Consider the following 13,317-nt stretch of genomic DNA (forward strand, 5'->3'; position numbering starts at 1 on the left):
ACAAAGCTGTTATTAATATGTTATTATGGTTCCTATTTATTGTTGTGGATGTTTTAAATTAATATAAATTATTAAGACCCCTATTTAGAAGATTGTGTTTGTGTCAGTGCATTTTGACCTTGCTACAGCGTTTGGGATGTTGCTGGTGGGTAGGTTAGTTGAGAGTCTACAGATTGTTCCACAATGGGAAAGGTGCATTAAGCTGTGATCAGCAGTGAATCAATGTATGTTCTGTGCATGGGGCTCCTTGCTACAAAATGGTGTTGCCCGTGAGGCCCACGACTTCATGGTCAATAGTATTGCCCTTGCATGCTTCATGGGGTAAGTGGAGAAACTCAGGTTGGAGTGGAGACATGCCGGCGGGGAGTGAGTCAGCAGGTAGATGAGGAGTCTGAAGGTGATGTAGTGAGGGAAGAGGAGAGGGCTTGCTCGCTGGTAGGAAATTCCCAACCACTGGACTCCACAACCTTGGATCCAGACAAGCAAGTGCCTTGAAATGACCATCACGTGCTGTGTGAAAACTTGCTCCTGGATGAGCAGCCCATTCCGTCTGCACAAAAACTTCATCAGTATAAAGGAATTTCTATACCAAAATGTGTACACATTATTATTCAACCATCATGAGTCTGTTGAGTTTATTGTCATATGCACAAGTACATGTGTGCACAGTTGTAATGAAAAACTTATTTCCAGCGGCAACACAGGTGCATAGCATCAGATAAGCAGCATTTTGAAGAAAAACATAAATTAAACATAAATTTTACACCAATTTTACATGAAAGAACACAATCATAACTAAAAAAAAAAGTCCATTTTGGAGCAAAGTGGTCAAACTTGTTGTGATTAGAGTTTTGCCAGTTGGTTCAAGAACCGAATGGTTGAATGGAAGTAGCTGTTCCTGAACCTGCTGCTGTGGGACTTCAGGCTTCTGTACCTCCTGCCCGATGGGAGCTGCGAGAAGATGGCATGGCCCGGATGGTGGGGATCTTTGATGATGGATGTTACCTTCTTAATGCAGTGCCTCCTGTAGATGGTGGGGAGGGATGTGCCTGTGATGTATTGGACAGAGTCCGCCACTCTCTGTAGCTTATTTTCCTGCACTTTTGAGAGTACACAAGTTAAGGTAGGGGAACCTCAATGTGCCCTGCAACATATGCAGAAGTTCCCTGGCATGTTGCCCAGTACGCTGATCCAGTTCCCGGTATAAACCCATTTACCTTCATCAGTAACCTGGGCTCTTGAAGTCAGCATCTGAGCCCTCTGCAGCAGGGCTGATGCATGACCTCACCCTCTGCCAGTTGACACCTGTGCAGTCTGGCCTATGAAACCCAGACAGTCCAGTCCTAATTTCCCTTTAATGTCCTGATTCCCTGGTTTCTCTATTTGAATTTTCCAGTGCTGGCAGTCCAAGTGCAAATCAAAGCATGGGGATGTGTTGGATTCAGCAGGGACTGATAATGTTAATGTTAATATATTGCCTTTCACATCTCTTCAGCATTTTCTTTCAAATGAGTTCTCAGCAACTGGTCACTGATAACGGTGGCAGTAATTGTCCATCCAATGTTACCCTGAATTGACTGGTTTGCTGGCCCAATTCATATGGCTCCTAAGAATCAACCAAATGGCTGCAGAATTCGAGTCACAAATATACCAGTCTAGGTACAGTTGGCTTATTTTGTTCCTAAAATTGGTAAGTTGGTTGATTATTGTCACAATGAAAAACTTTGTTTTGCATGCCGTCCATACAGATCATTTCATTACAACAGTGCACTGAGGTAGCACAAGGGAAAACAATACCAGAATGAAGTGTTACAGAGAAAGTGCAGTGCAGCCAGACAATAAGGTGCAAGGCCATAATGAGATAGATTGTGAGGTCAAGAGTCCATCCTATCATACTAGGAAAGGACATGAGCAAATCAGATGAGTTTCCAGAGATCAACAGAGCTCTCCCCAGTGTCCTGGGTCGGAATATTTATCCCTTAATCAACATCTCTAAACCAGTTTATCTGGTCACTTTTATATTTTTGTTTCTGGGAGCTTCCTTTTTGCAAATTTGTTCCTGTGTTTATTAATACAGTCCAAAAGTCCTTCATTGGCTGTAAAGTTCTTTAGAATGTCCTAACAGGGAATGGGAAGGGTAGAAATGCAGTAAATGTTAAGTTATTTTTATGGTGAAATAAAATTCTTTAACTACCATTCTTTTGGTATTTGAACACATATTCTCATAGTCATATAGTACAGAAACAGGCCCTTCGGCCCACCGAGCCCATGCTGACCATTTATACTAATCCTATATTAATCCCATTTTTTATTCTCACCACATTCTTATCAACACCCCGCAGATTCTACCACCCACCTGTACTTGGGGCAATTTATGGTGGCCAATTGACCTACCAACCCACACGTCTTTGGGAAACCAGAGCACCAGGAGGAATTCCACACAGTCCACAGAGGGAACATGCAAACTCCGCATAGGCAACACCCGAGGTCAGGATTGAAATGGGTCTCTGGCACTGCGAGGCAGCTGTACAGCTGTGCTATGGTACCATATTTACTGGACTAAGAATGAAAGATCTGAACTATCACTCCTGTTAAACATCACTGTGCTATCGTATGTAGTTATACTGCACAGTGTGCTCCAGCATTGCTTACCTAAGGAATACCAGACCACAGGAGATTTCTTGTGTTTACAGGGGGGCAATGACTGTGACACAGTTACAAATGCATGAATATGTACATGATGAGGTCATTTAATTGTGTCTTAACCTTGTCATTAAATAAAAAAGTTGCTTCTCAGTTCCAGGAAGGCAGAAGGAAGATAACTGAACCATGTGTGAGATAAAATGGCTTTTGCTGACCACTGCTTTCGGAAGATCAGGTTGGTTATTGTTGTTTGAATGTGGCCATTGGCTGCACAAAATGTCATGGAAACAAAGTTCCGACCACAGCCCAAGATGAGCCTCAAATTTCATGGAAAAAAAAGGTTAAAAATAGATAACTTGGACCTCCCCACCACCCCACAGCAGAGGAGTGGAGTTTCTCTTGCAGATTATTTCCATTTGTTTGACATATTAATCTCAATTAATTTGGTGAATGCTACCCAGAAAAGGAAGAAGGCTGTAGTTTCCGTGTCTGACATGAGGAGATTATCTTCTATATGTTCAAGTTTTGAGTGAAGGAGTGGAAGAGCTGATCCATCTGTCATCTGAACTTGCCTGGTCTAGATTGTTGCCTGGAATTCATTCCACATTCCTCGTTTATTTATTGCATATTTTCCCTCCAGCTTTTCACGCAGATTCTTGCTGCAGTTTCTTTCCACCCCATGCCTACTCCATGTCCACACTGTCATCCAACAGGGGCAGGATTAGACCATGAGTGCAGAAAGGATGAAACTACATCTTGGAGTAAAGGAGAAAATCTGATACAGGTATGCAAGATCACAAAGGTCTTAGATATAGAGAAGCTGCTCCCATTAGACATCAAAAGACAAGGGGATCACAAGTTTATTGTCTTGGGCAATGGAGAAAATGAGGAGGGTGGTAGTGGGGTGTGAGAAAAAGCTTTTACGCAAAGAATGGCTGTAATTTGAAACTCACTACCTACAGAAGAGTGGTGAAATGGAGTTTCTCGTGGTCTTCAAGACATCATCAGCCTAAAACATTAACACTCTTTCTCCATCTACAGAACTAAGGGCATAGGTTCAGAATAAAGAGTTGCCCATTTAAGATGGAGATGAGGAAGAATTTCGTCTTGGAGCATCATGAATCTTTGGAATTATCTACCCAAGAGAGCTGTAAAGACCGCGTCATTGAATAGGTTCAAGGCCAAGAAAGTCAGAGTTTTGGTCTGTAGGGGAGTGGAGGGTGATAGGGAACAGGTAGCTGTGCAGATCTGAGGCCAAAATCAGATCATTTGTGATCTTCTTGAATGGCAGAGGAGGCTCAAGGGGACAAATGTTCTTATGCCAGACCTGCTGAGTATTTCCAGTTTTTTTTTGTTTTATTGTAGATTGCCAGGCTTTGCAATATAGAGTTGTAGAGCAAGGAAACAGCCCAACTTGTCCGTGCCAACCAAGGGTCCCACCTTAGCTAGTCCAATTTGCCCACGTTTGGTCCATATCCCTCTAAACCTTTCCTACCCATGTACTTGTGTTTGTTTTCAATAGGGAATTGGGTAGGCACTCAAAAGTAAACAATTTGCAGTGATGGGGATTGGTTTTACTCATCTGCTCCATGAGGAGGCTGCGTGTACTTGACGGGCCAAATGGTCTTGTGCTCTGCCATAAGAATTCCAGCATTCTCCCCAATTCCATCCTCACTCATGGATCATCTGAACAGCATCCAAGACAGCAGAGAGGTGTCACCAAACCTCTCATTCTACTCTGGAGTCTGCAGGAAATACAAATTAATTTCCAGGACACCAATGTGAGAAAGGTGTTAAATATAGTGTTCCTTTAATATTTTTGAACAAATATATTTATTGCTTTACCGGATAGGATAAATAGTGTTTTGCTGATAGGTCAAGAATCAACTAAATGAGGACTGAAGAGACTGCTTGCTTTCCAATTGGTCAAAGGGTTGACAGGTGTGGACATATCAACTGACCATTGGTGAGAGCCGGATTCAGGGTGGTCAGAGGCAAGTGGTTATTTAATAACACCACCAGGAAAATGCTCAACAGAGTGGGCAACTCAATGGTGAACTTTATCCTCCATTATTCCATGAGATCAGAATATCTGCAAACTGGAACTTGTGTGATCCAGTAACTCCCCAAGCAATTGGGATAGTCCTAGAGACATACAGTACAGCAATAGGCCCTTCAGTCCACCAGGTCTGCATCAACCACCCATTTACACTAATCCTATTTTGTTCTCCTCACACTCACATCAACTCCCCCCGAATTCCACCACAAACCTACACACTAAGGATAATTTACAGCGGCTAATTAACCTACCAGGATCTTTCTAATTGATCCCTTATGTAACAGTATCACTAACTCATCCATTGAGGCAGCTAGTATTGTTTTATTAACCACCATGATTAGAGAAACCGGAAGTCAAAGTCTGAAGTTTTGTTGCACAGTGCTCATTTTTCAGTTGTTGATCGCTGCTAAGGCCTTAATGTAGCAAAAGACAAACAATTTGCATTTCCAACAGTTATGAGCTACCACCTGAATTAGTTGAAGCTGATTCATTGGTGTCAGGAGTCCACATTGTGATTAGTAAAAGGACAGAATATTTTCCTTAAAATCAGGAACTGCAGCTCATGCAATATTCGGTATTTAACTTCATCATCTCTGTACAGACTCACACAGCAGGACGTGGGTCTAACCAGCAGGAAGCCACTTCCCTCCTCTTCTCGCCCATTTCCCCTGCCCACCCCCACCAACCTCGCCAATGCTATTTAAAGGGACCATTCAGACCGGTGGCTGGTTTTCTATTCCAGGCTGGTTAAAATTTTATGGTGTGTTTGATGACTTTGGATGATTCACTCAGTCTGCGATGAGCAAAGGTGTTCTGGCATTGTGCGTTTCTTGAGCTGCCTCACATAGTTTGGCTCAGTCATGGATAGATGGTATCACTAGCAACAAACAACATGCTGGAGGAACTCAGCAGGCCTCCAGATGGTATCACCAGACAGGTTCCAGCGATGGTGGGTTTGCCCTATGAGAGGTTGAGTAGACTGGGACGGTATGCTCTGGAGTTTAGAAGAATGAGAAGAGACCTCATCAAAACATACACAGTTCTTAAAAGGCTGGACGGACTAGATGCAGTGAAGATGTTTCTCCTGTCTGGGGAGTCTAAGACCAAGGGACAGAATTCCAGAGTATAGGACTGAGATGAGAATTCTCTGCACTCAAGAGGATGGTAAAGCCTCGGAAAACCTCTACCCTGGAGGGCTGAGGAGGTTCAGTTGTTGTGTCCATTCAACACAGAGATTGACAGATTTCTGGACATTAAGGGAATGAAAGGATGTGAGGATTGTGCTGGAAAATGGTGTTGAGGCAGAAGATCAGCTGTACTCCTACTGAATGGTAGAGCAGGCTTTCGGGACTAAATGCCCTACTCCTGTTCCTTCTTGTGTTCTTATACTATCAGAGGAACAAATCTTTCTTCTTCATAGGATTACATCGGCTCGAGGGTAAACTTGCTTCCACTCCTGTTTTGTAAACCTGAGGTGACATAAGACCAATGCAGTCATTGCAGACTCTTTCAAAGATGGGGCTGGAGGTGCCTTAAGGGACAGGGTGGGGGAGTTAGTTTATTAGGTGATGCACTCCTTCCATTGCTTCCATGGGGATTCTGTGCTTTGTTGGTGCATGGACTTGAAAGCAGGTAGAGGAGGAAGAGGACACTGCTTGGGAAGTCATATCTACATTGAGAGGTCATATCTACCGTTCCAACATTAACATAAATTAGGAGCAATGTTGGAGGTGTGTTCACTGCATTCACTGTAACTACAGCCCCCTTCCTCAAACCCCAGTGAATGGATAGTGCTGTCTGCGACTGTCGATACAGTAGAGCATCAATGTGCGCATGCTAACTCATAAAGGCCTCTTTTAAAGCATCCCCAAAGCACCTCCTTCAGAACTGAGGAAGCCAAGCGTCACAGGAGTATGGGAACACTTTCACTCGGGTCCTCTCAACCACGATTTTGTCAAAATGTGGATTTTGCAACATTATGCTTCCAGCACAATTCCATGCAAAGCTTTCAGACTACTTGGGCCCCTCCATTCTCCACAAACTACGCAGAACACCAGCCGTTTTGCTTGAAACTTGAATCCTCTGGGGCAGAACGCTACTGACACCTGCGATGCCCTCTCCACCTTGTAGAGCACCAAATTAGAATCATAATTGTCATAGAGTCATGCGGCATGGGAACAGTTTCTTCAACCCATTGGGTCCGTACCAGCCATCAAGCACCCATTTAGAATCAAAATCAGGTTTATTATCACTGACACATGTCGTGAAATTTGTTGTTTTGTGGCAGCAGTACAGTGCAAGACATAAAGACAAAAATTACTATAAGTTACAAAAATAAGTAAATAGTGCAAAAGAGGAATAAGGAGGAAGGGTTCATGGGTTCATGGACCGTTCAGAAATCTGATGGTGGGGGGGGAAGAAGCTGTTCCTGAAACGTTGAGTGTGGGTCTTCAGGCTCCTGTACCTCCTCCTGGATGGTAGTAACATAAAGAGGGCATGTCTCGGGTGGTGCGGGTCCTTAATGATGGATGCTGCCTTCTTGAGGCACCGCCTCTTGAAGATGTCCTCGATGGTGGGGAGGACTGTGCTGTGATTGAGCTGGCTGAGTCTACAACCCTTTGCAGCCTCTTTCAATCCTGCACATTGGAGCCTCCATACCAGGCAGTGACGCAACCAGTCAGAATGCTCTCCACTGTACATCTGTAGAAATTTGCAAGAGTCTTTGGTGACGTACCAAATCTCCTCAAACTCCTCATGAAGTCGAGCCGCTGATGTGCCTTCTTCGTGATTGCATCAATGTGTTGGCCCCAAGATAGATCCTCCAAGATGCTGACGCCCAGGAACTTGAAGCTGCCCACCCTTTCCACCACTGACCCCTCAATGAAGACGGGTGTGTGTTCTCCCGACACAAATCCTACATTAGTCCCCATCTTATGTGGCCCTTGTTCCCATCAACTTCCCCCAGATTCTAACACTCACCTGCACACTGGGTGGAGTTGACAGGAACGAGAACAGAATAAAACCAGCACATCTTTAGGATGTGGGAGGAAACCAAAGCACCCTGGGTAAACCCATGTGGTCACAGGGAGAACATGCAAAGACCACAGACAGTACCAGAGCTCAGGATTAAATCTAGGTCTCTGGAGCTCTGAGGCAGTAGCTCTACTAGCTGCGCCTCCGTGCCACTCCATTGTCTCCATCCCTTTGGAAAAATGGTGGTGGTGGTGGTGGTGGTGGTGAGCCAGTTTCTTTGACCACTGCAGTCCTTCTTGTGAAGATGCTCCCCAGTGCTGTTGGGGAGAGGGTTCCAGGAGTTAGACCCAGTGGCAATATATTTCCAAGTTAGTATTTTTCTGTTAATTTATTCATTTGCGAGTTGTGGATGTTGCTGGCAATATATTGCTGTTTAGAGTCATAGAGTAATACGGCATGGAAACAGGCCCTTCGGCCCAACTCATCCATGCCTACCAAGGCACCCACCTCAGTGAGTCCCATTTGCCCACATTTGGCCCGTATCCCTCTAAACCCTTCCTATCCCTGTACTTGTCCAAATGTCTTTTAAATGTTGTTGTTATACCTGCATCAACTACTTCCTCTGACAGCTCGTTCCCTGTACATACCATCTTCTGCATGAAGAGCAGGAGAGACTACAAATGCTGGAAATCAGGAGCAACACACACCAAATGCTGGAGGAATTCAGCAGGTCAGGCAGCATCTATGGATGGAAATGAACAGTCAACGTTTCGGGCTGTTGGATTTGACTGTTTTAATTAGTTTTTTTTTAAAAAATGTTCAATACACCTCAAGTGGCTGCACAAGGAATGGCCACTTCCTAACTTATTGGTTTGTCCATCAGGTGAATATATGTGTTCTCATTGGTTGGTTTTGCCACAGGTATCTAATAGATTTCCTGATTGGACTATTGTTAGCTAAGGAGTAGCTCTTATCTCAAGTATAAAAGGTGTTGTTTTTTGTTAATCTCTTTTGATCTCTTCCTCCCACCCTGGCCCTAGCTCATTTTCAGTTCCATTTGTCTCAGCTCATCTCATAGTAGTAAAGCTAGTGCCACGTGCTCCGTGACTCTTTCTTTGTTTTAAACTTTCCCAGTAAAACTTTGTGAAGCACCAAGTTGTTTTCAACACATTCTCGGACTCCTGAAAGAACCTGCGGGTTCGAAAATAACCAGATCCGACAGGGCCAAGACTCTTCATCAGGACTGGAATAAAGGGAAGGAGGTAGGGAACCAGAGGGAGGGTGGTGTGGTCCAGGTGAGGGGGGGAAGGTAGGTAGGTGGGGGGGAAATGGGAATGTTGTGAGCAGGATGTCTGTCGACGCCCTCCTCTACTGCCAAGTAGAGGAACAACACCTCATATTCCGTCTTGCTGGTCTCCAACCTGAGGCTTCAACATTGATTTCTCTAACTTCCAGTAACCACTCTCCCCCCCCTTTTGGTTTTCCCTTTTCCCTCTCGCCCCTTTACCCCTTCTTTTTCCCCTCCCCCACCCTCACGACCTGCCCCTCACCCACACCTAAAGATTCCATGGTCTACTGTCCTCTCCTATCAGATTCCATCTTCTTCAGCCCTTTGCCTCTTCCACCAATCACATTCCAGCTTCTTGCATCATTCCCACTTACCCCCACCCCCCCACCTACCTACATTCTCCCCTCACCCGGATTCACCTGTCACCCCCCCTCCCCCCTCCCCCAATCCAGCTTGTGCTCCTCCCCCTCCCTCCACCCTTTTATTCTGGCTTCTGCCCTCTTTTCTTTCCAGTCCTGATGAAGTGTCTCGGCCCGAAACGTCACCTTTCCATTTCCCTCCATAGAAGCTGCCTGACCTGCTGAGTTCCTCCAGTGTTTTGTGTGTGTCGGTCTGCATGAAGAAGTTGCCACTTGGGTCCCTTTTAAATCTTACCCCCCCCCCCCCACCCCCACAAACCTATGCCCTCTAGTTTTTGGTTCCCTTTCCCTGGGGGAAAAAAACTGTGCGCATTCACCCTATCTATGCCCCTCATGATTTTATACACCTCTATAAGGTCACCCCTGAGTCTCCTGTGCTCCAAGGAATAAAGTCCCAGCCTGTCCAACCTCTCCCTATAACTCAGGCTGTTGATTCCTGGCAACATCCTGGTAAATCTTTGTGCTCTGTTTCTTTGTCAAGAACTCTCTATCTGAAGAAAGCCACCAACAACTTCTCAAGGACAATTATGAATGGGTAATGAATGCTAGTCTTGCCTGCAATGCCCACTTAGAGTCACAGAGTAATATAGCATGGAAACAGGCCTTTCGGCCCAACTCATCCATGCTTACCACTTCTGTAATTGCTCCAGAACTGTGGAGTTAAGAGTCAACCACGTGGGTGGGACTGGAATCCTGTCTTGGCCAGAGCAGGTATGGATGGCATATTTCTCTCCCTGAAGGACATTGGTGAACCTGGTAAGTTTTTGTATCACTATTGGGTACGTTTCTGGTTACTGTTGCTAAGCCTAGCTTTTTGTTATAGAGTCAGGAGTAACACAGCACAGAAACAGGCCCTTCAACCCAACTCGTCCTTGTGTGTGTCTTGGAGGAGAACCTGGAGGTCATGGCGTTCCAGGTACCTGCTGGGTCTGTTGCACTTGTCCACCTGGGATTTGGGAGGTGCTGTCAAGGAATCCAAAGCAAATTCAACAAACAAACTGCTGGAGGAATTTAGCGGGTCGAGCAGCATCTGTGGGGGGCAGGGGGAATTTCAGTGTTTTGGGTCCTGGTGCAGAGTTTCCACTCGAAACGTCGACAATTCCTTTACCCCCACAGACGCTGCCAGACCCGCCGAGTTCCTCCGGCAGATTGTTTGTTGCTCCAGATCCCAGCATCTGCATCCTCTTGTGACCCCCAAAGCAAACTCAAATCTGATACAGTGAATTTTGCAAAGTGAATGAAGAATTATTTGCCTTTGGCGTAATCTCAGTGTCATCCTCTCACTGACTGATAGTGGACTTTGAAAGATTTTATTCCTCTTTGTTGAATTGCCCTTTTAAGTTGATGGTTTTTATTGCCCTTTTAAATTCTGCAGTGTTGGCGGAAGTATATGGCTGTGCATTCTGGGGCCAGGCGGGTGTGCGAATGTAGGGAGTAGTGAGTGCTAGGAATGAAATATATTCAGACTGGTTACAGTGTAGTCAGGAATAGTTGGGGGGAAACATGCTGCAACAGGACTGTGTGCGCTGTTGAACAGGTACACAGTGCAGTAAGGGAGGATATATACAGAGAGCAACAAAACCATCCCTTGCAGTTTTGTAATTCTCCCTTTACATTGAAAGGAGGCGAGAAAGGCGGAGAGAGAGAGAGAGAGAAAATCAGCGTGTGCAACCATAAAAAAGCAAGACCAGGAAATTAGTCTGTAGTACCTCCGCTAGCCTCGAAAGATTGTAAAGGTTAACTTCGACCGAAGCCGAACATGAGGTAGGATTTCAGCTTTTGTCAATTTCCGGACCTGTTCGTTTCTAATAACATGTTTGTTTCAATGTGGAATTAATTTGAATAGAATTAGTTTGCAGAAATAAAACCACCCCGCATCTGACTGGTGTAAAAAGTAGGCGAATCTTTTACTCGTATGTCTGATGATTAATTCTAAACACGAACTTAATTGGGGCTTTTTCTTAAGTTTTAAAAATTCCGTATGGAGGGTTTTTTTCTTCGGCGCAATGGACCGTGAGATTTAAAGTTTCCATGAAACTGACTAAAACACTTACATTTACAGCATGCTCTCACTGATCAGTGTGAGAACATTCTGTGAACTTGTGTTTTAAAATATCTTGTACATTGAATTGTGTAAATTCACATTTCGCTGTGTAGTGATTTCTTTCGTTATTAGGTAGAGAATCCCAATTCTCAATCAATATGGCACTTCAACAGATTGTATCGTTTGAAATATTACAGCATACCTTTTAACGCTTAAGATTTCCTGTTATTGTCTCTTATGTGGAAAAAAATTACTTTGCAATCTGTCAACCCTGAGTCTCATGGAACAGTTAGCTGTGGTTAAGCAAAGTTAATTGTAACAGCTTTGGTTGATTTTTGAAGTACTTCACTAGCAAGTTGTTCAACAGCCAAGAGTACGATACTAAACTGCAAGTTTGTGGTCTCGATCTAGTGTTTCACACTTGTGTTTAAAGCAAGATGACTTAAAACTAAATTCGCAACTAATTTCTGCGAGGAATTGACAGGGTTCATCCAAGAGGGTGTTTTCTCAAGCTGCTTACTCTAGAACTAGGAGTACCGTTTCAAGATGCGATCCCTGCTAATTAGTGTAGGAAAAATTCTTTAGGCAGTGAGTTGTAAATCTTTGGATTACTGTACCCTAGAGGGGTGTGGATGGTTAGTCATTGAGATCAATAAACTGGAGCAACAAACAATCAGCTGGAAGAACTCAGTGGGTTGAGCAGCATCTGTGAGAGGAAAGGAATTGTCAACGTTTCGGGTTGAAATCCTGAACTCCGCTCACGGTTCTGATGCAGGGTTTTGACCTGAAACGTCGACGGTTCCTTTTCCCCCCACAGATGCTGCTCAACCCGCTGAGTTCCTCCAGCAGATTGTTAGTTGCTGTGCCTCGTAATGTCTGATTCCTAACAAGGTATTGGAGTCACAAGAGACTGCAGACGCTGGAATCTGGAGCAACAAGTAATCTGCTGGAGGAACGGTGGGTTGACCAGCATCTGTGTGGGGGGGGGGGGGGGGTGGGTGGAGGAATTGTTGACGTTTTGAGTCGAAACCCTGCATCAGGACTGGGAGGGGAGATGGCCAGTATAAAGGGCAGAGGAGGAGTGGTGAGACGGGGGCCCGAGATGATTGATGGACTGAGGAGAGGTGAGGCACAGGATTGGCCATCTTCTCACTGAATTAGAAGTGAATGAATGACCCACTCCTGCCTCCGTTACGTTTCCAGAACCAAAACTTTCTTGCCTTGCTGCTAGAAGTGTTTGAAATCCTATATATGCGCATGCACGCACACACGCGCTCTCTGTGCATGTGTCTAGCTTTTGGAAACATGGGGCATGTAAATGAAAGGAGCAGAGAGAAGCATGAAGAAATCCACGGATCTTGCACTGCCTGCCTGCAGTAATGAAATGAGTTTGTGTAAAAAAAACTGACTCAAAGTGCAAAGAATTTTGCTCACCAAACTGGTGAAATGTCAGTGTTAAGCAGATACAGCACGTTAAGTGAGGAGTGTTAGACCCTGCCTGAGAGAGCAGGTGCTCCTTGGTTTAGTATGTCACCTGAAAAGAACACTTTCAACAGTACAGCATTCATGCTGTGGTGCAGATGAGGTGATCAACCACTTCCTTGTGGACCGTGTGTTTGCTGAAAAGGTCTGGTAAGGGATGCAGTGGTCCTTGCATAGATGGAACAGGCCCTTCAGCCCACAATGTCTGTGCAGAAAGTCTGATGTCAAATTAAACTGATCCCTTCTGCCTGCACACCATCCATATCCCTCCATTGCCTGCATATTCACGTGTCTGTCTAAGTGCCACCATCGCATCTGCTTCCACCACCACCCCCGGCAGCACATTCCAGACACCACCACTCAATTGTCCCACACACACCCCTTTTAAACTTTTCCCCCTCTCACCTCA

The 13,317-nt window shown here is 44.9% G+C and overlaps 1 protein-coding gene across 2 annotated transcripts in view; it reads left to right on the top strand.

Moving 5' to 3' along the window:
* The first annotated feature begins 10,778 nt into the window (after positions 1 to 10,778).
* vaspb (vasodilator stimulated phosphoprotein b) overlaps positions 10,779 to 13,317 on the top strand; it is an 89,987-nt gene continuing 87,448 nt past the window's right edge. The window contains exon 1 of one of the 2 annotated variants that reach the window (XM_052044026.1): positions 10,779 to 11,146. In XM_052044026.1, coding sequence (XP_051899986.1) covers positions 11,142 to 11,146 — 5 coding nt within the window. In that variant the 5' untranslated portion in view covers positions 10,779 to 11,141. The remainder of the gene's footprint in view (positions 11,147 to 13,317) is intronic. The other variant, XM_052044025.1, reaches the window with a different exon arrangement.

The sequence above is a fragment of the Pristis pectinata genome, chromosome 35 (assembly GCF_009764475.1).
Source record: "Pristis pectinata isolate sPriPec2 chromosome 35, sPriPec2.1.pri, whole genome shotgun sequence".
Taxonomy (NCBI): Eukaryota; Metazoa; Chordata; class Chondrichthyes; order Rhinopristiformes; family Pristidae; genus Pristis; species Pristis pectinata.